This window comes from Seriola aureovittata, chromosome 13 (assembly GCF_021018895.1).
Source record: "Seriola aureovittata isolate HTS-2021-v1 ecotype China chromosome 13, ASM2101889v1, whole genome shotgun sequence".
Taxonomy (NCBI): Eukaryota; Metazoa; Chordata; class Actinopteri; order Carangiformes; family Carangidae; genus Seriola; species Seriola aureovittata.
Window position 1 is genome coordinate 7,252,094 of NC_079376.1, and position 21,447 is coordinate 7,273,540.

General features: G+C 41.9%; 1 protein-coding gene across 2 annotated transcripts in view; it reads left to right on the plus strand.

Moving 5' to 3' along the window:
• Positions 1–20,465, plus strand: part of fndc3ba (fibronectin type III domain containing 3Ba) — a 94,563-nt gene extending 74,098 nt beyond the window's left edge. For both annotated transcript variants that reach the window (XM_056392944.1, XM_056392943.1), the window contains exons 19-27: positions 4–109; positions 743–915; positions 1,544–1,657; positions 2,039–2,188; positions 3,740–4,020; positions 7,126–7,344; positions 14,059–14,225; positions 15,747–15,874; positions 18,131–20,465. In XM_056392944.1, the coding sequence (XP_056248919.1) occupies positions 4–109; positions 743–915; positions 1,544–1,657; positions 2,039–2,188; positions 3,740–4,020; positions 7,126–7,344; positions 14,059–14,225; positions 15,747–15,874; positions 18,131–18,442 (1,650 nt within the window). In that variant the 3' untranslated portion in view covers positions 18,443–20,465. The remainder of the gene's footprint in view (positions 1–3; positions 110–742; positions 916–1,543; positions 1,658–2,038; positions 2,189–3,739; positions 4,021–7,125; positions 7,345–14,058; positions 14,226–15,746; positions 15,875–18,130) is intronic.
• The last annotated feature ends 982 nt before the right edge of the window (positions 20,466–21,447 follow it).

Below are 21,447 nucleotides of genomic sequence, written 5' to 3' on the forward strand. Positions count from 1 at the left end.
AAGTGCACTGTCAGTGTTCCGGTTCGTACATTAAGCGTTCCGCCAGGGCCCTGCCAGCCGCCAAGGATTGTGGGTAAAGCCAAACACAAGGAAGTGCAGTTAGAATGGGGTGAGTGCAGCCGTCCACGTACACTGGGTTTAGTTTGATTTACTAGAATATTTTTGAATTTTTTTTTTTTTTATTTTTTTTTTTTACACAAGTCAGCTAAATCAACCCTCTGGCAGTTTAATATGTTTCCTGGCCAGTTCTAATGTAACCTCAGTCAACCATGTTTCAGCTTAATTGAGCCCTAATTTAGCCCATTAAAGGCCTAACCTAGCCTCATATCTGACTTAACTCTCCTAATGTCGGCCCATTATTGCAGATTAGTACTGTTATCTGCTGGCAGGCAAAATCTCCCAGCCTGAATCGCAGAGGAAGTTCCTGCTTTACCAAGTTTAATACAGCTGGCCACAGCCCTAATAAGCTCACATTCAGGCAGCACTGCTGCAATTACTAGCTCGAGCTGAAGGTCAGACATAATGTATTGGAGGGCTTTCCCCACTGTCTCCATCATTTATTACTTTCACCGCACTGCAACCAAAATTAAGCATCTGGTGGAGGAAAGAATCCCTTGGAAATTACTGAAATGTACCTGATGAACTGATCTGTAAACACACGTCATGTCAAACAGCGCGTCTTTCCGTTACACATGATTTTTGTCGTCTGATCACTTCTCTTCCTCTACCTCTGGCTGCTTAGACTCCCCTGTCTCTGAGGGAGTGTGTGAGGAGTGTGTGTTCAGTCTGGAGATGAGCGAGGGGGACGCCAAGCCGACAGAGGTGTACCACGGGTCGGAGTTGCAGTGCACCGTCGGCAGTCTGCTACCTGGTGCCACGTACAGCTTCCGACTGCGGGCTGCCAACGAGGCAGGGGTGAGTTATTCACACAGCGGGAATATCCTCCGTAAAAAAAAAAAAAGAAAGAAAGAAAAGAAAACCCATCAAACAGTAATTCAACAGGCGAGACCATAAAATCCACACAAATTCTTATTTTCCACTTGCCAAGCTTGAAATTCTTTGTGTAACGGTTGTTATGGCCTTGAAGTCTACTGTTATATATACACACACACACACACACACACACACACACACACACACACACACACACACAAACACACACAGTCAGATAAACAGGGCCAGTAGCGATTAGGTCAGAGTGTCCCAGACAGTCTAACAGTGGTCATGTTTGGATGCAGCAGTGTTTCACAGTCTGGAGTTAACATCTTATTGCATTGATTATCCACACTGACGAGACCTCTAGAGCAAGCACTCAGACTGGCTGATCGAACGCAGCCACAAACACAACACACTTAAAAATACGAAGCAGGCAGGGGACGCCAAAGAACCTCATGACTCACGTGTACAAACCCACACACTTACAGGCACATATAGATTCGTGATTTCTCTTGCACTTGTGTTAGGTTAAACATACCTCTAATTGTGTGTGTGTGTCTGTGTGTGTGTGTGTGTGTGTGTGTGTGTGTGTGTGTGTCTCTTGTAGTTGGGAGTGTACTCTGACCCGACAGAGGTGACGACTGCAGCGGGTCCTCCCGGCCAGTGCGGGGCGCCACTCATCACTCTCACCAGCAACACCTGCGTATCGCTCAACTGGGAGGTGAGACAAACACACAGGAAACATTTTTTTTAAAAAGCTGTCTAAAGATGCTCAAACTCTCCTTTTTCTGTTTCTACTGACATAAAAACCTGCCGCTTTAAATTTGTCTGCCTGGGTTGTTGTTGACAAGTGGACCCAGGAGACTGTTGTTCACAGCCTATAAACCTATCTTTAACAGTCTGACACTCAGTTCCCCTTGGCCTGCTTTAACATAGCCCTGTGTCTAACTCTGTTTACTTTCTGTTTGAAAGACAGCTTTTTAGGTTTTATTGCATTTTGAATTCATTTATGGCAGTATTTCTTTTTTTTGATTCCAAGTTCCTATTGATTTCTCTGAGCTGAGTGTGTGTTTGTGTGTGTGTGTGTTTCTGTGTTTTGCAGAGTCCTGAGGGTTCGGGTACAGACATCTCTGAATATCGCTTGGAGTGGGCGAGGGAAGACGAACCCATGGAGCTCATCTACTGTGGATCTGCCACACAGTGTGAGCTGTCAGACCTGACGCCTGCCACAGACTACTGCTGCAGGCTACAGGTAACACAGACAGAAACATGCACTCAAAGCAGCTTATGGACATGAAATACATGTACACACACACACGCACACAATTATAAGAGTGACAAAAACACTCAGTCAGGACATGAACAAATATACAAATATAGCCAAAGGAAGCATCAAAAAGCAAGAAGGACACACGAACAGTCAGAGACCACTGAAGGTCTGACGGTAATTGATTCTATTTGTGCCCTGACTCTTAATCTGATGCATAAATAACTGCTCTCTCTCTCTCTCTCTCTCTCTCTCTCTCTCTCTCTCTCTCTCTCTCTCCCTCGCTTTCTTTCTCTGATGTACCCTCTAAAGCTACCAATCCAATAAAAGTATGTTTTATGGCTCTCTTCTTTTATGGGTTCATTTATAAAGTTTAGAGGACAGGACAAGGTCATCCTAAATGTCCTAATCAATGGTTTCGTGCGTGTGTGTATGTGTTTGTATGTGTTTTATGTGCGTTGATGCAGCTGCGCGTTTATATGTGTAACAATACGACAAATGAACCCGCAAGAACGGATCACGCGAGACACTGGTGCGGTTGACCTCAGTGATGACTCCTGATGTGATGGACCTGGAGAGGAAGCTTTATCGTGTCAGATGTCACAGCTTGACAAGCGCTTGTTTTATTAGAACACTTAAAATATTCAGACACTATCGCATTGAGGTAAATCAAGACTTCCTCAGATCATTTTTTTTTTTTTTTTTTTAATTTATTTGACAGCTGAAGATAAATCAGAAAATGCTACTGAAATATAATTTTTCTTATCTGGGACCCTCGAGGAATGTAGACAGTTCTCTGCCAAGACAAAGGAGTAGGTTGCAGTGTGTACTTACAGAAAAGTCTTACTATTAACTTTGGACCTTGGTGTGGACTCAACTTAATATTTCTGAGCTGTTCTTGGAAAGTGGCTTTTTTTTTTTTAACCAAAAAACTGAAGTGTTTGTCATGTTCTTGGAAGTTTTGCATATTTTTGACAATTACGATAAATCCACTTTTTTGCAAATAGGTTGTTTTGTTTTGTCTTGATGCGTTTAACAGAAAGTGCACATTTTGCCTGCAAATTAAAAGAAATAAGGGGAAACAATTTAAGCATTTGTTTATTTATTTTTTTAAATTTTACTTTCAAAATATAACGGATGTATTCTTAAAAAGCTGGAGTACTCTGTCCTGGCTTCCTCCTCACTGAGCTTGTGTGAGACAAAAAAGTAGATGATTATAAATCAAAAGCGATAGAAGTACGTTTAATAGACGGTGCTTGAGGTGAATGTAAATGTGTTACACAGCACAAGGAAGAGACTAATGTTCTTTCACAGCTAATTTGAATTCATGTCCCTCTTCTCGCCTCTATTTTACTTTCTCTTGCTCTTTGTCTGTGCTACTCCTCTGCCAATTCATTTCGCTTTTGTCTCTTTTCCTTTTCACTCTGAACCTTCATCTGTACAGTTTGGTCTCTGTCTCTATTCATCCTCTTTTTTTCCACCCCTCACTTTCTTCATCTCTCTCACCCTCTCTGTATTTTTGTGTCTCCCACTCAGGCGGTGAATCAGGCGGGTGCCGGTCCTTACAGTGAGCAGGTGAGTTTCAGGACCCCGGCGACAAATCCCGACCAGGTCTCGTCCCTCGCCCTCCTGGACCTCCCGACCTCCTCGGAGTCGGGTCACTCCCCGTCTACCTGCCTCTTCCTGAAATGGGACGAGCCGAACAGCAACGGGGCGGAGATCTCCTCCTACGTCATCACCCTGGACGACCAAACCATCACTGTGGAATCAGGCACAAGTCACCTTGTCACGGACCTGAAGCCAGACACCGAATACAGGTACTGACAGAAATCAGTAGAACACAGAAACTGATGCCGTTGTTGATGATGATCATAAATCATTGGGTTGACATTTTGTAAAAAATAAAAATGCATTACTACAGACATTAACGTGGGCACATGTCCATTAACATCAGGTGTCAGTTCCATTTTAAACCACAGTTAAATATTGGAAAAATAAAAGTGCATTAACAGATATTGACCCATCTGACCACCGACATGTTAGCAAACACTTGTCTATTTACTCATCTAGTAGATAGCATGAAGCCAGCCTGATGAATGTAAGGTTTGATACTGAGTGGCAAGTGTACTGTGGGTGTCTGGAGTTTTTTTTTTAGTTTTTTTTTTTAGTTTTTTATTTATTTAAAGCAGCTGCCTGCTAAAAGCTGAAAGTGGTCTTATCAAAGCTCTGAGAGTGAACAAAAGCAGAAAAGAACCAAGACGACGATGCTCCAAAGAGCCGAAGGGACTGAATCGAGTGATGGAGCTCTATGGGTTTGTCGTCATGATTCACCCCTTTCACATTGTTAAGATTTAGTTTGACCTTACATGAAGTCGGGGGACTCAAAAGCAACAAAAACTTTAAGTCCCTGGTGAGAGTGAAGCTCCAAAAAAGCTGGATCCTACATTTCCCATAATGCATATTTAAAGTACAATGTTGCATGTCTGGTAAATACCTGTCTTTTAGCCATGCTGTGCCTTTTAGGTCTGTGTTTGTAACAGCTGTTTTGTGTGTGTAAATTTGTTGTGTACAAGCTGAGGTAACCTCTGATGATTCATCGGCAGGCCAGTAAGGCTTCATGCTACATTTCCATCCTGTCCTCCCATAGAGATTGTCCTAATACACAACATGAGCAGTGATGTCGCACTTAAGCAACAGTAAACAACCGCTTGTAACCTGAATCAACAGCTACTGTTACGTGTTTGCAAGCAGTTCTTTGATTACATGTGTGTGTGCTTGTGTTTGTGTGCATGCATGTGACTGTGTAGTGAATTCTTTCAACTGGGGGGAAAAAAGGGAGAGAGGGTGTCCAATGTCTGTGTGAGGTAGGGTGGGTCGTGTGTGAAGAGGCAGTGTGATCACACACCATTGTTTTCATTCTGAGGTTGTTTTTGTCCTAATGTCACTTTGCTCTCTTGCGTAATGGCTGCCACTGAGGCAGAACACTGTGTGTGTGTGTGTGTGTGTGTGTGTGTGTGTGTGTGTGTGTGTGTGTGTGTGTGTGTGTGTGTGTGTGCTAGTAACAGTAAAGCTGGTTGTTATTTACAGCAGTGGGGTACTTCAGATAATATTATTCATATTTTGTTTGCATGTACGGCTTTCTTAAGGACCATAGTAAATGTTGTTTGCTCAGTCAGGAGTGCGGCTCCAGTGGAGGTTTAAAATGTCTTCATTCTGAGGTTAGAAATAGTTTTATGTTCAAGAGAAAAATAGTCATTTAGATGTTAAAATTTAAAAAAGGTTTTTAAAAAAAAATGTCATGTTTTCACTAAAAGCTTCATAACCTTCGTGCGTCGTCTTCAGTAAAAATTTGGCTGCAGAGATTTCTTTTCATCAGTGGCTTTTTTTTTAAGATACAAGGTTTCACAACCAGCCTTTGCTTAATGTCACAGTCCATTAATAATGTTAAAGGTATTTGAGTCTATACAGGTACCATAAGCGGATAACTGCCACACAGTCACATATGATGGAACACAGATTCACTAAACCTGCAGTGTTACTGAGTGTACTCTTACACTGACATGAAAATCTATCAACACGTAGTTAGCTGCTCACGTTGGCTTTTGAGAAAAGTCCCAAAATAGAGAAATTTCCAGGAAGGTACATTGTTTTCCACTTCATAAACTGCCATTGTATTTACATTTTAGTCATGCAGTAGGTGAGCACGTAGGGGGTTAAGTGTTTTGCTCAGCATGAAACATGGTTACCCAAAGCCTTGTGGTTGTGCAGTGACCACTTACTTGCCACCTTTTTGTTCAGAGTGTCTTTTCCTTAGTTTTTATTTCACAAAACAAAACTGCATCTATTCTGAACTTTCATATGCAAATCCCCTCATGACTAAATGGAATCCCTCATCATCAAAAGCTAAGCTTCTTTATCTTCCATCCTCTTCCTTTTCAGTCTCTCATCATCTTTTATCTTTATGCTTAATTACCCCAGTGGATGGGTGAACATTGCCCTTTCTTCCCTGTCTTCACTCAGCTGAGTGAATTATAATGAAAGGTTACAGTTACAGAGGATCAGCAATTAAATGTCAAATGACGGCAGACGCTCTCTAGCCGAGGGCCTCTGCTATGGATGCTAATCAGCTGATCAGACATTGACAGAAAAGGGGCAAGGAGGGGGAGGGGGTTCCTAGAAGAAAGGCAGCAGGGATATTTTCAAAAACAGAAATCCATTTCTGCCAGTGTTTTTTTTTTAATTAGCAGCACATATGTGTATGTTTGTGTGCGTGTTGTATAGTATGGGTCAACAATACAAAATACATATACACTCAGACTTCTCTCCTTTTATAGTTACTTAGTTCAGAACCCATTTGAACTTGTGTACTGCTGTTTATTATCTCTATCTCTTTGTGAAGAACAAAAGTTAATCAAGTTATTTTTTTAAAAAAGAAAGAAAGAAATAGTTTTCTGTTGGAAAATAAAAAGTTCTTTCACAACAGTAAATCTTAGAGAACACTGTGTAGCAGTGATAGGATTTTTCCTTGCACACTACTGTACATTGTGGAAAATGGTGAGCTGACTGGTCTGAAACACTGACGTCTGATCCTGGAGAGAACATTGAATTGTAATGAAGAGGAGAATGGTGATGGGAGAAGGGATCCAAGGTCAAAGCTAATACACCAGATCAGCCTCTTCGCTGAAAATTACCCCACCGTTAGACAAATAGGTCTGCAAACAACATGGTACATACATTATCCAGCAGTTTCATGTACATGCACATTTGGGGCATGACCTTAAATCCCTGCACACGTTCAACATGTTGCATTTTCACCACCAACACATTTCTCTAAACATCTGATCAAGAAATGATCAAAGATAAGCAGTGTAACACTCAAATAAACAAATCATAATCTCCTTCTCTTCTCTCGTGGCTCGCAGTGTGCAGATCCAGGCGGTGAATGCCATCGGCTCCAGTCCCACGAGTCCACCCCTGCAGGCGAGGACACGTCCCCTCCCTCCAGCCCCGCCCCCCCTCGAATGCTCGGCGGCCGGCCCTCAGAGCCTGAAGCTGAAGTGGGGCGAAAACGCCAGCCACACGCGCTCCCTGATCGCCGACGACATGGTCTACACACTACAGATGGAGGACAAGAACCACAGGTGGCGTAAACGCAACTCAATACCTTTGTTACATCATTGTTTATCTCATGGTATAGACTGAGGGGGGAGGTCTGGCTTACTGCAGGTCAGACCACGTGTACATGTCAGATAAAATGTCATCCAAACATCTTACACATTTACACATCATAAGAAAAGCTCACAATTAAAGCATCTATAGATTTATACATTCAAGAAAGAAGACAAGAACCTTTTCATTTTCGTTACACTCTACACCTCATTATATATGCTTTGTTGTTTGAGTCATTCACAGCAGCTCCATTATACCCTACACCCTCTGTATTACTTCATAGTACACACTATACTAACAGGGGCAATGGAGTGGCTGTACAGTGGATAAGGAAGTACGTCCTTCATGCTGCTCACCCGACAGTCTGCGACACAGTTCAGAACAAGGATATGGTTGAAATCAATATCATAATATTGATTTCATGCATTGAAAATAGTCAAAATGAATGTTAAAATGTTCTAATTAATGCAGCAAACTGTTCAATCATTTAACTTCTACAATATTCATAGAATAATTTATTCGGACAGCAGGATTTCTAAAAATGCCAAATCAGTACGCTCATATCCTCACGAGACAACGTTGAAATTAAAGGAGCTATTTGTAAGTTTTGCTATCGCTACATAGCTAACGTTAGCATTAACAGCTGCTTTGTTAGGCCTAACAGTCCAGAAGCAACGTTGTGTGGAGTTCAGCATTAAACTTCATCCCTTTGCTCACCAAGAGATGTCTCAAGAGGTGGAAAGAAACACCAATGTTAACTCTTGTTTCTATCACGTCTTTTCTTCTACTGTGTGCTAACCAGCTAGCCCCGGCCCGTCTCGTCACTCTCTGATACTGACTCACTGTAGCCTCCAATCTGCCCCGAAGTTTTGGCGCTGCTCAGAGGTCGTATTACTAGTTCCTTTATTAAAAAGAAAACAATGGCTGAAGCTCTTGTCTGAAGCCACAATCGCCACCACCTGCTTCCGGAAAGAGACCAAGTTCAGCAGCAGAGAAAACTTGCATATAGCCCCAACTTGTGCTGTTGACTATCGACAGAAGTAGCAACAGCCAATGCAGATATATAACTGCTTTGTACATTTATTGCATGAATATTAATTGTTTTAAATGTTCTTTGGTGGCATTATAGACAATTTTGGCCAAAAGAGGTACTCAACACACTTACACACTCTTTTCTATAGACACGATTAACAAGATTAGTGGTATTTCATACACGGAGCCTCAGCTATGAACGTGGACTGAAACTGTGATGTCCCGTGTAGAAGATGTGCTCTCTAAACCTCTTGCAGACCTAGAAGGTCAATATTTTACACACACACACACACACAAGCAGGATAGAACATGAGCAGCTTGAGAGAAGGTGAGGTGTGCACATGAATGCCCTGTTAGAGGTACGTGTGTAGATCTTCAAGCTTGTGGGTTTTTTTTGTCCGTCCGTGTGTGTGTGTGCGCGCGCAGTAACCAGATGTACTAGGGAGTAGTCACGTTGGTGCATCTAGAGCCAGCCCGGATACAGCCTACAACAATCAAGCATCCATTTAACCGACTGGTCAGGGCAGGAGCGACAAAGAGAAACAGTCAGAGATAATTAGCAGACTGAGGAGGTGGGGAATGGGCAGAACATGACCACTGACGGGGAGTTAAGCAATCAGATAGAGCACGAGAAGAGGGCATTTTTAGTAAAGAGCGGAAATGAAAGGGATGAACAAAGAGGTAGGAACCAGACTATAGTGACTAGCCATGTAGAGCCACTTTTATCTGCTCGCCTGTCTGCCCACCTGTCTGATCGTCTCGCTCCCTCCCTGCAGCCTGGCCTCTACCATTATGCTTGGCCGCCTAACAGTGTTTGAATTAAGGCTTGGCTTGCGTCAAGTTGGCACCCAGCTACCTTGGCACCCCTGGAACGGGCCAGAGTGCAGCAGGCAACAGATGGGGCTCTATCCGGCAGGCTGTGATATGTTAACCTCTGCAACACACACACACACACACACACACACACACATAAACACATAGGCATGCACGTAGCCACAAATGCACTCCCTATCAGTCAAATGAACACAGCTTTCACAGTTAAGAGAGCGTTATTTACCCTTTTTTTTTTTTTTTTTAATGGGCACAGTGATTAGCAGGGCAGTATGCTAGTTTTTGTGTGTTTGTGTGTCTGCATTCACCAAATCTGGTTCAGATGGTGTTTTGTGAATCATCCTGGCATTAGTTTCAACCTGCTTACGTAAGCAAGTGCTACGTTTTTCTGTAAACTGATGAAAAAAAGGCACATATTTGATCTTCTCTTTATTACGTATGTTCTTTTTTTTTAGCACATATTATGTTAGTGAAGCTCTGTCCTGCACACGTACAGGTTAAAACGACAAAATGACAGTGTAGTATGTCTTGAGTAAAATGTATGACGCTGAAAAGCGGCTTTTGTCAGAGAATTCAGAGTGGAAGTGGACAGAGAAGCTATTTGTTTGGTCCAGGAATAGCTTCAAATTGGTCATGATTTATCATCAGTCTGGCCAGTTTTTCCTTTATTTCTCTTTTCTAGTCCACACACGTCCCTCCCCGCACTCTGATGGTAAACTCGTAGCGTTGGTTGATTCAAGTGGGAGTGAATGAAGGCTTCACTGTCCTCTCAGTCTGTTCGGCTGCAGGCCTGATGTGCCTCCACATTTCACACTCCTCACCAGCCAGTCCCTCCATAGCGCTGTGTTCATACTCTGACAGAAACACTGAGATCACAGTGAAGGTTTCGTGGAAGTATCAAGGTTGGTTTACACTATTTAGGGCTGTCTTCATTGTAAAAGCATGAATGTGATGTGTTTCATGATAGCAAAGGCAGGGAACAAGAGGAAAAGGAACTTTTTTTTTTTTATCGGTATAACTAATACAGATAAAAATAGCAGCATCTCCACTCAGGCCAAAAACACAAACATTATTTCACTCTATCCTCTTCATCGCCATCATTTCCTCCATGAGGAAGCCACCCACGAGCTATATAATGGATTGAATCGCTCCGTAATGACGATGTGTGATTCCTGACTGATTCGGCCTAGTTGTCTTTGCTTAGGATTCATTACTTGCAGCTACAGGTGGCTCTGGCAGGACGCTTAGACATATTCGCGGCTGCATTAGCGGCCCTTCACCGTTTGTGGAACTAAGTGTGGGTGTGGGTGTGTGTTTGCGGAGGCTTATCACCAAATGAATGGATTGAGCTGGTTTACAGGACCACTTCTGCTGCTGCTGCTGCTCCCCTCCTCTTTCTTCTCATCACACTCTTATTAAAATGAATTAGCAGGAAATTTTTATTAGTGGTGAAATCGCCATGGCAACCAGCTAATAATAAAGTTTCGAGGGGGAACAAGAAGAGCGTGACAGAATCCAATCTTGAAAATGTTTATCTTTGTAAACAAACGTATCATATAGCCAGCTGGAATTTCTGCAAATATGATTTAGGATTTTGCCAATAAATTTAATCAGCATCATTTTTGACCAAATACCATTAGTGTCGGTTTATGTTTTTGACTTTGGCTGTCCCTCTCTCTGTATGTCTGTCTTTGTCTGTTGCTGATCTAATTCATATTCATTCATCTCATTTTATTTATGGAAAGCTGACTTCACCTGCACGCACCCTTTCATAAATTTCCTCCCTCCCACTTCATCTCTTACCCTCTTTGTTTTTCCTCCCGTCCGCCCTGCCACGTCTCCGTTGTGTAGGTGTATTAGATGATAAAGAAAGCCGTTTTTCTCAGGTCCACAATTTTGAATCCCCGTGTTCCACTTTCCTCCCTTCTCCTTCTGCGTCCCTCTTTCTCCAATAGCTTTTTTTTTTTTCATTCTTATCTCCCTTTATGCAGACTTGTTGCTGGTGTTCTCTCCTCCCTCGCTCATGGTGTTTTCATTTTTCACTTGTTTTCCTCACTCGGTTCTTGCCCTTTTAAAAGCTGGCTGAATTTGTTTGATCTTTCTCATTTCACCTTTGCCTCATTCATATCACCCAAACTGCCGTCTGGCACAGATATTTGGAGTGTAAGGGCGCCATGGCAACATGGGCTATGTAGTGCAAAGAAGGCTTCAACCTTCTGACACAATGGATTTTTTTTAACGTTGAATGCAGGTGGAAGAACCTGCACAATGGGGAAAAAGCTTTGGTGTAGTAGCTGTCATTCATAAGAATTCTCCGTCCATCCATACAACCATCGCTACATCTGTCCATGCTTGCATCCATCTTCTATCTAGTTCTCTGTCCTTCAGCTGAAGTTCAATTCTTCCATCTTTTCATCCAAGTTATTTCTTCATCTCTCCATCCATACATCATCTACCCAGCTGCTAGTCAGGCCCCAATTTGTTTATCCCTCCATCCGTGTTCCTCATTTCTTCCTCTTCCATTCTTGTATTAGCTCATTTCATCTTTATGTACACCCATCTGTTTTTCCACACAGTGAGTAATAAAGCTACCGTGAGAACAAGATGTCTCTCCTTCTCCATCTCTAATGCTAGTCTTATCACTGAGTAGCCATGCATGATACACTGATAACAGGCAATAATTGCCTTAAATCGTGTTTACTCTGTAGGAATTAATAACAAAATTATACCTTTTTATATTGCATATTTGATGATGATGATCTCATTATTCAGGACATATAATATACAATTTCTGTGTGTTACCAAGAATACTGAATGGCTGTAGTTAAGAAACAGACAACAGTCTGACAGTCACAATCTTACAGGAACATTTTCAAGGAAAAACAAAAACAAAGATGTTGGATAATGTCACGCCAAAATAAATGTTAGCTTTTCTGTGTGAGCTGAATCATTTTTTAAGCTGAGCCGGTGCAGTCACAGCAATGTCTGCATCTGTATCGCCCATCACCGCAGCAAAAACAGGCAAACCTGACAAGGAAAATTCTTTTTCATGATATCAGTGAGGAAAAATTCCAGTGTTTGCATTGCTATGAGTCAGTACAGAAAAAAACATGGATCTTAATCAGCAGAACAAATAGCATGTGCCTTGTCTGCCTCTAACCTCTCTCTGTCCTCCTCTGCTCCCTGTCGTGGTTAATTGGTTGGCTGTTTGGCTCCAGACCAAGGATGCAGTTCATCTCATCAACTGTGGCCTGGTGATTTCGTGTGTGTGTGTGTGTGTGTGTGTGTGTGTTGTGTGTGTGTGTGTGTGTGTGTGTGTGTGTGTGTGTGTGTGTGTGTGTGTGTGTGTGTGTGTGTGTGTGTGTGTGTGTGTTTATTGTCCGTGCTCTGCTGGTTGTTAATTGTTTTGATATTCTGCCACTCGGCTCTGTCCAAATCAAAAGAGGCCATAACTCATAATGATGGAAAAGCTGATGCGTTCGCTGTGTAAATGTAAAAGTTGCTAATTTTTTCTTTCTTTTTTTTTTTTTGGCCACGGAGTCGTGAGCCGAAAGTAAATAGAGATTAAATAAGACTCGGATTTACATTGCAAACACACTGGATGTTTTTTTGAGTGTTGACTGTGGGACCCGGGAGTGAGGCAAAGAATTAACAACACCATATATCAGCCAGAGGAACGCATAACTTTCTGTAGTGCAGCTACATAAAGAGCTCATCTGGAGTTATAGCCTTCCACTACACCATGACCTCTCTCTTCTCTTCTTTCTCTTTGCTCTCACAGCAGATCCTCCATCATCGTCTCCACTCCTGTAATTACCACTCACCTCTTTTCCTCCTCTTTTATGTCTCCTCGCCTTCATATCCTTCCCTCCATCACTGCCTCCCCTATTCTCACTTGCCCCCTCACCTTTCTCTCCTCTCCCCTTCTTCCGTAACTTTCTTCCTCTCACAGACTTTTTTTTTTCTTTTTTTACCCCATTCTGCCGAAAAAAAGGCCGATAGTGGAGATAAATAACCAATTTTCAGCTCCAATCTCAGTTTCTCCCTCACTCGCTCGTTGGCCTACTTATCATCTCTCCTTCAGTCAATCAATCTATCCATCTTTGCCAGCCAGAAACTTTTTTTTTTGGGCTTCTCGTTTCCATCAGATTTGTGACTCTGGCCTGCCGGTATTCGTCCTGTGTGTTAATAAATCACCACTATCGTTTCTAAGATGCACTCTTCTCCCTTCCTGCCAGCATCAGTTCAAGGTTTCCACTACTCTGTTTTTTCCAAGTCAACCCAACCTCAAGGTAACTTATGCTAAACCTACGTTGAGACAGCAAAAAAAAAAAAAGCCTTGGTAAGACATGAAGAAGCTCCTCAGTTGATAAACACATACAAATATATGAGGTTTTGTGATGGAGAAAAGCTCTGGATATTTATTTGTATATGCTCAGGCTGGCAATATAATGCACCCTGCGAACTATTAATAAACTATTACTGCGATGAGTCACTGTAACCCGAGGCAAAATACATCAGCCCAATAATATAACATGGTCTGAATCAATTCCCAAAACTAGTTTAGTGATTACTACAATCAGTGTCGATGCCTCATTCTTCACTGCTCGTCACCCAAGTCTTTAACTGTGACCTTCTCCAACATCACATCTCCCTCTTCCTCTAATCGAATCACACCACCATCACTCATTCCTCTCACCTCCACCTCACTCCTCCTCACGTTTTCCAGCTCCCTCGGTCCCTCAGTCCTCGGTTTCGGATTTCTCTCAAGGTTTGTGACTCACTGTCTCTCCTAAACCCTCTCCATTATATCCTCTGTCCAGGTTCGTGACGATCTACCGCGGTCCCAGCCACACCTACAAGGTCCAGCGATTGACTGAGTCCAGCAGCTACAGTTTCAGAATACAGGCCATTAGTGATGCTGGGGAGGGCCCGTTCTCTGACACGCACACTTTCTGCACCACCAAGTCTGTACCCCCTGCCCTCAAAGGTAAACTGACCCTGGCAAAGTATGTGGTGTGTTTTCATGAAATGTGGTGGGGGTGGGTGTGTGGGGGTGATGATGTCACTGCTGCACTCCAGGATGTGGTTGCACCAGCTGTTAAACTACAAAATAAAACTTAGGAAATATCCTAGCTAGTTAAGATTTTAGCAATGTGTAAATTGGTTGCTAAGAAACATCCTGTCCAATCAAAAGAGGCAAAACAGGAAGTCACTGAACATCACAAGCCGTAGAATAACTTCCAAAAATGCCATGGTGAAGGGGGACAAACTATGTTGAACTTAATTTTGTTTTGTTTTGTTTATATTGTTCTGTTTGTTTATGCATACATGAAATGCATGTTTTTCAGAGTTGGTATTCATAGTATAGAATAAGAGGCATATAGCACATGCTAATCTATCTTACGTTATGCATATAATGTTTGGGATATGTTGTGTATTTCTTTGTGAAATTCGATATTTTAAGATTTAAGATATTTTCACGTGCCAGATCAGATTTGTAACAACTAAGTGCATATTAAAATAGCGATGCATACATCTCCACTGATGTCATAACTAGGTTTAGTTTGAACTTTTGAAGAGGTGGTGCAACTGGCTCCAGCAAAATGGCCCAAAAGAGGGGATACATTCAGAGGCCAAAGAGGAAAAAAACCAAAAAAAAAACCAATACATTTGTCTCTGTTTGGCTGTTAGAGATGGCAGGTTTACTGGAGCCTTGCTTGATTATTGCCTCCAGTATGTGGCCTTTGCTGTAAACTGAGGTGGCGGCTTGTTGTAGCTACAATAATCACAGTAAAGAGTATCCTCTCGGGTGATATAACAGAGTATTATGGGTATGACTGTGGGGCTGCGAATGTGCAGCACAACACTGATGTATCCATAAACAGGTAAATAACCTCTGAGGGTTCCAAACAACTTCTGTAAAAGTGTTAGTGGTGCATGTGCGTTGTCGGAGAGCTTCGCTACAAATGAGCATTCATTCAGAAAAATAAAGAGTGGAATGAGTTGAGACAAATCAATGAATAGGTCCCTGGTTACCATAAAAGTTTAATAAAATATAAGCTGTATTTAGCACAGCAAGCAGTGCAGTCAGAATTGGATCTCTGTTGTAATATCCGACATTATCCCCCAAGGATATTATTTCTTTGCAAAACAATTATCAACACTGAAAAACAAAATGATTGCACATGATTAATGTATTCTTTGTTTTGGCTTATATCCAGGATGATGTGCAGGACCTAGACAGTCCAAATAGCCTGACACTAATCGCCATTAACATGATTGTATCCATTAGTGCTGATATGAAGCATTAGATTGGAGCAGGGAGATAGATGTCAGCATTCACTAAATAACTGTTATTTGGACTTATGGATGCATTATTATGGGGTGTATTTATTTCAGGTGAGGAAATACACCTCATCTATTTCTATGCTTCTTTATGTTTTATATTGTATACATTTTCTAAATATGAAATCCTCTCGTGTTGATGCCATTTTTTTTTTGCAAACAGCTCCCAGAGTGCACCAGCTGGAGGGCAACATGTGTGAGATCACATGGGAGACTATCCCGCCAATGAGAGGGGATCCTGTGAGCTACGTGCTCCAGGTGCTGGTGGGACGCGAGTCAGAGTACAAACAGGTTCGTCTCACACAGACACACACACTCACACACAGGTGGTATGAGGACAGCGAGGAGCGTGTCTCTCGAGTTTGGAGTCCCAACTTCAATTATTTGATTCATTCATATTTTCCGTGGAAGTGTATGCGACTACTAGGGGGATTTTTCCAATCTCCTCGAGGAGCAGAAAATTTCAGTTAGCATTGATGGGGAGGGTATTACAAAACACTCAAACTGAGACACAAATTTGCAAATAGAATAATAAAACACACATACACACACACACCCAGATTTAATTTTGTACATGGGAAAATGAAACACACACACTATGTCTTGGGAAATACAGCCTTCGTAGGTAATCTGGAGTGCCAGCAGTATTTATTGAAGCAGAATTACAACACAGTAATAACTGAGAAAAGTTTTTGGCTGCACTCGGGTGTATGGAATTGGACCGCTGGCAGTTGGAACAATGAGCAGACAAGTAGACCTGCAGACAAAAAGACATTTGTCTTCAGGGCCATATTACTTTCTGTTATTGAATTACTGTTGAATGGTTGGAAGGAAGAACTGCTGATACCCACCAGTGGTACAAAACCGCAGCTTTATGCGTGTGTATGTATGTGTGTGTAGCTGCTCATGTCATGTGTGTACACACACGTCAGCTGTCAATACAAATCTGTGATGCTGCTTTCAAGTTGTATGTCTGCTTCTCTCTCTGCCTGTTTGTCCTCTTTTCTTAAAATCACAGTGAGGAGAACAGTGCAAGCATACACACTTTTGTTTATGTTCTCTGTCTGCTGTTTAATTAGCAAATTTAATTAATGAAAAAGAGAAAAACAAAAACACCTTTGTGTAAAACACATGCACACTTACAGCCCACATCCTGCCTTGAAATAGAATGACTAATTATGTGTTAGCTGCTCCCACATACAGAAAAACCATATCACAGTTCCTGATCAGCAACAAGCCAATTCCAATCACTTTGGGGAATAGATTTAAAACAGGTATACATGTACCTTCTGTATATATCTGCTTTTTCCCCTAAATGTGATTGGAACCGAAACATCAGTAGGTTTCCCTTATTCAGTTACAGAATGAATGAATGAAGGTGACCTGTCAGAGGTTAGAATTGATGCTGCGTCTTTGATCCGTCATTGCATTTTAAAATGAGTTATGTACAAGAAATGAAAGAATATGGGTTCAGTGTCTTTTCCAAGGACTTTGCAACAGTGAGCTTTGCCTGTTACAAACCTGTGACCTTTTGTCCCTTGTCTGTCTTTGCAACTAATATTCAAAGCAGCAACCCTCCGTCCTTTGTTTTTTATAGTAAAGTGGTTTTCAAGTCAAGTTTATTTGTAAATCCTGAAGCTTGTGATTTACACCTTGATGCAAAAGCAGTGGGTACACTGGGAGATGAATTAACATCGTGGGGTAGCACATTGTAAGATGCAGCTGTACATGTGGCTTTGTCAGATATCATGTTTTTGGTTCAGGAGTGATCCCACTAGTTTCTGCCAGCACTTCTCACACACAAATGTCTTTGCTTGTTCAGCTGCCTGGGTAAAATTAGGGATAGGAATTTATTTCAAATAAAATAAGTAGGTAGGCAAGGAAGAAGTTAAAGGTCCTATATGGTATAAAGTGAGATTTCCATGTCTTTTTTTTTTTTTTATTGTAAAGCAGGTCTGGGTTCTATATAAATAACTGTGAAAGTATTAAAGTGCTCAGTCCACAGAGGAATGAACACATCCTGTATTCAGAAACTGAGCCTCAAAATGAGCCGTCAGGACTTCTGTAACTTTGTGATGTCACAACAAAGCAGTCACTGCCCTCAGCCATACCCCTAACCCAGCCCACCTGGACTCACCACCCAGCCAAGCATGATTTGGTTTCTCTGAATGTTTACCTGAAATATTCTATATTTTTATTCGATTATTATTAGAAAACAGTCAGCAACCTGTTGTTACTAGCGCTCCAAAGAGAAGCATGAGAGAGGAGGAAGTAAAACTATATAGAGATGCTTTTTGGTGCTTAAAACTACGAATATGTCTTCTTATGGATTTCAAAACCTGAAATAAAACACCAGAAAAGTGTGAAATATGGGATCTTTAAAACATACGTTTTTACTTCCTGTAACTACTAGTATTCATGGAGGATGAGTGATGACAATAAAAGTTCATCATCAGAGTTACATGACCAATGAGGTTTTGCAAGAGCATGTTTTATGAGAACAGGACTCACTAAGAAAAGTTTGTTCTTTCTTTCCTCCCGTCACAGGTTTTTAAGGGAGAGGAGGGCGCGTTCCAAATCTCTGGTCTCCAGGGCAACACAGACTATCGTTTCCGTGTGGGCGCCTGCCGCCGTTGCCAGGATACGTGCCAGGAACTGTGCGGACCACTGAGCCCCTCCTCCTTGTTCACGCTGCGTCGCCAGGAAACGGCGTCTTCAGGAGAGGTGTGCGCCGTGGAAACGGGCAAAGGCTCGGGCCTGATCTCAAGCGACGAGCGCTTCGCGGCGCTGATCGTGTGCGTGTTCGCGGGCTTCTCCATCCTCATCGCCTGCTTGCTACAGTACTTCTTCATGAAGTGAGGGAATTTTAACTATCGGATAGAAAGAGAAAGCTAAATCACAGAGAAACTTTAAAAGAAAACGTCTATGAAAGAACCGAATGAAATCAAAACAAACTCTTGAGATGTACTTCTAAGGCTATGTATGTTTTTTCTTTTTTTTTTTTTTCTTTTTTAGTCAAAGTATCGATTCAGGCTTTCCACACCTTGTTCCTGTTGTCTTCTGCCTTCACTCGGTTTTGGTCTCATTTCTCTCTATGTCTCTGTTATTGTATCAGTGTCTGTTTCGTTTGTTAAGGATTTCTGTCGAGGGAAGCCTTGGCTGTACCTCGGTTGGGAAAAAAAACTGATAATCAAGCCTTAAAATAGCTGTGAGCAAAGCAGTTGCTCCTCAGACTGACTTGCATGTTTTTATTTTGTATCTTTTTAAAACATATTCGATTAGAGAACGTGTATATTTCTTGACAGTCATTGCCTTACAATTTTTGTTTTTCAATGTTTAATTTGCATTTTTGTTTTTTGTTTTTGCTGCAGTCTTTATTCGTTCAGCCATATTCCAATGTAGGCCTTCAAAAGCTTTAGCCGTTCATACCTTATTATTCAGTTTGTTACTACTCTACAGGCTGTCAGTCGATTCATGCACCTGCTCTCACATACAGACTGACAGATACACAACGCACACACACCTGTGCAGACCTATGTACATATACATGCACACATGTACAATTACACTCAAGCAATGACAATGAGAAACACACATTTCCTCCTAAGAAGGCAATCGCATATCTGCTCAGCTTTTAACATTCAATCACTCACTCATTCAGCTACCAAAGTGATGCAATCCATGTGTGGTGTAAGATGCTGCTATCCTGTGATTTTATTATATCTAAGAAAGAATGGAAAACCAGTAATCTAATATATATACACACAATATATATATTATAACAAATATCTATGATGCTATAGAAGTGATGTAATATAAGTGATGGCAATGTAAGGTCTGAAGTACAGTGTAAAAGGGGAGGAGTTTACTCTAGGTGCTCACAACAGCAGCTCTGAGGTCAGTTCAGTAGCTTGTGCGAACGTTTGAAGGAGCCCTTAAACGCTGGTCTTGGATCAGAATATGAACCCCTGTAGGTATTCAAATGTTGGGCGTAAACTGGCTTTAGCATTCTAGGAAGCTGGGCTTGGATCGTGATTGGCTGCAACTTTACCAGGAAAGGGCTCGGGGGCTGAGCATCGTGAATGCCCCCCACCCCACCCCTAGGTCAGTCCTTCCATATTCTACCATCTCAAATACCATTTCGCCGACCTATTTATCTGTAGCTTTAGCAGCGATACGCCCGTAGCATCGCAAACCCAGAGGTGCTAACAGCCTGCCAGCTAGCCACCCTTCTCAGAGCTGTGTATGTGCGAGATAACCAGGAAAGCCATTAGGAGTTAGCTTGAGCTTTAGCCCCTTGAATTTTAGCCAGCTGCCGGCCAGAGCAGTGCTGAAGCTGTAGTTTCTCCTTCCAGCTAGTCTGTGAATCGATACATTTGAAGACTCGTCTCCTCTTCTCTCCTGCCGATAATTATCTGTAATTACCATTTTGCTCTGGCTGCTCCTCTGTTGCTTTCGATCCATCCCATCTTTCTGCTCATGCACTACTCTCCCTCCTTCTCTCTCTCTCTCTCTCTCTCTCTCTCTCTCTCTCTCTTTTAAACGGTGCTTTATTGACATGTAATCAGAGCAGTAGCAAGTCTGTGGTCTCTCCTCAGACGGACATGTTCTCTGGGGACATGAACTAATGTTCACTAACCAAACAAGCCTTTGACTGAACACAGCTCAACAGAACAGGGCATTCTGACACACGTAACACCCCTGACCTCCCCTCCCCCCTCCAACATTGACTCCCACCCTCCTTTTTTTTTAAACCCCCAACCTGAAAAACAAAGCCAAGGTACAGCCCAATACAAACCCTGATGATCCAAAGAAGTCACCCTGACCTGCATGATTAACATGCAACATGTCCACTTTTTGTTGGGTGGGTTGTGGGTGTGGGGGCGGGCGGAGGAGGAGGGAGGGATTGGGTGGGAAAAGAGAGGGAGTGGGGGTAATGATTAGCTCTGATTGGCAGCCTGTAACGTACCTCAGGGAAAAGGCCTTACAGAGGGGAGATCTCATCCTGTCATCTCCCATCGCTGTCGTCATCATCGTCGTAATGTTAGCCTCTCTTCCTCTGTTTCTCTCTGTCTTCCTACCAGTCCTCCTTTCATTATTTGATGCTGTATCTTGTCCTCTGTCTATGCTGTGCCTTGCTCCTGTATGTGTCAGTAAGCAAAGTGGTTTACTAGCTCAAAATACCTTTGCCAAAGTTGATGGGAAAGTTAAGGTAGAATTCTTTTCTAGGTTTTATTTATACTATATATTTGCATACAGTACTTTACATGCCAATTACAGTGCAATCTTCATTTATTTATTGTTTAAGATTAAGAGACAAGTGTAGTTATATACTAATTTTTTTCCTTGTAGCATGTTTTTTTTTTCTTTTTAATTTTTTTTTTTAATGGATGTATGTTAGATTGTATGATTAAGGCCAGCATTCCTTATCTCAGTAACCCTTTAAGTATTTCTCTTACAGCTGTTGGGAACCTGTAGCTCATCAGTCCATGCCTTGCAGTTATCATTGCTGTTTCAAACATGTAACCAAATGCCTATGTATTTTTTTTTCATCTCCTGTTTTGGCCGTGCACAGCCGAGCAGTTCTTGTAATGCTTAGACAGACATGTAGCAAAAAGCCAGGCCTTAGAGTCAGTTCAAGTCATTGATATTGGGATAAATGTCGCTGCCTTTGGCTTTTTTTTTTCTGATTAGTGTTATAATGAAGCTTCTGATATCTTTTTACTGTTTTATTGCCAAAGTGCAGGCTTCTCGTGTCCACTAGATGTTGCGTTTGCAGTCGTCTAAAGGGTTTCTGTGATGTTCTTCTGTAACGACACAGCATTACGATTATTATTATTGTTATTATTATTCTCTCAAAAGGA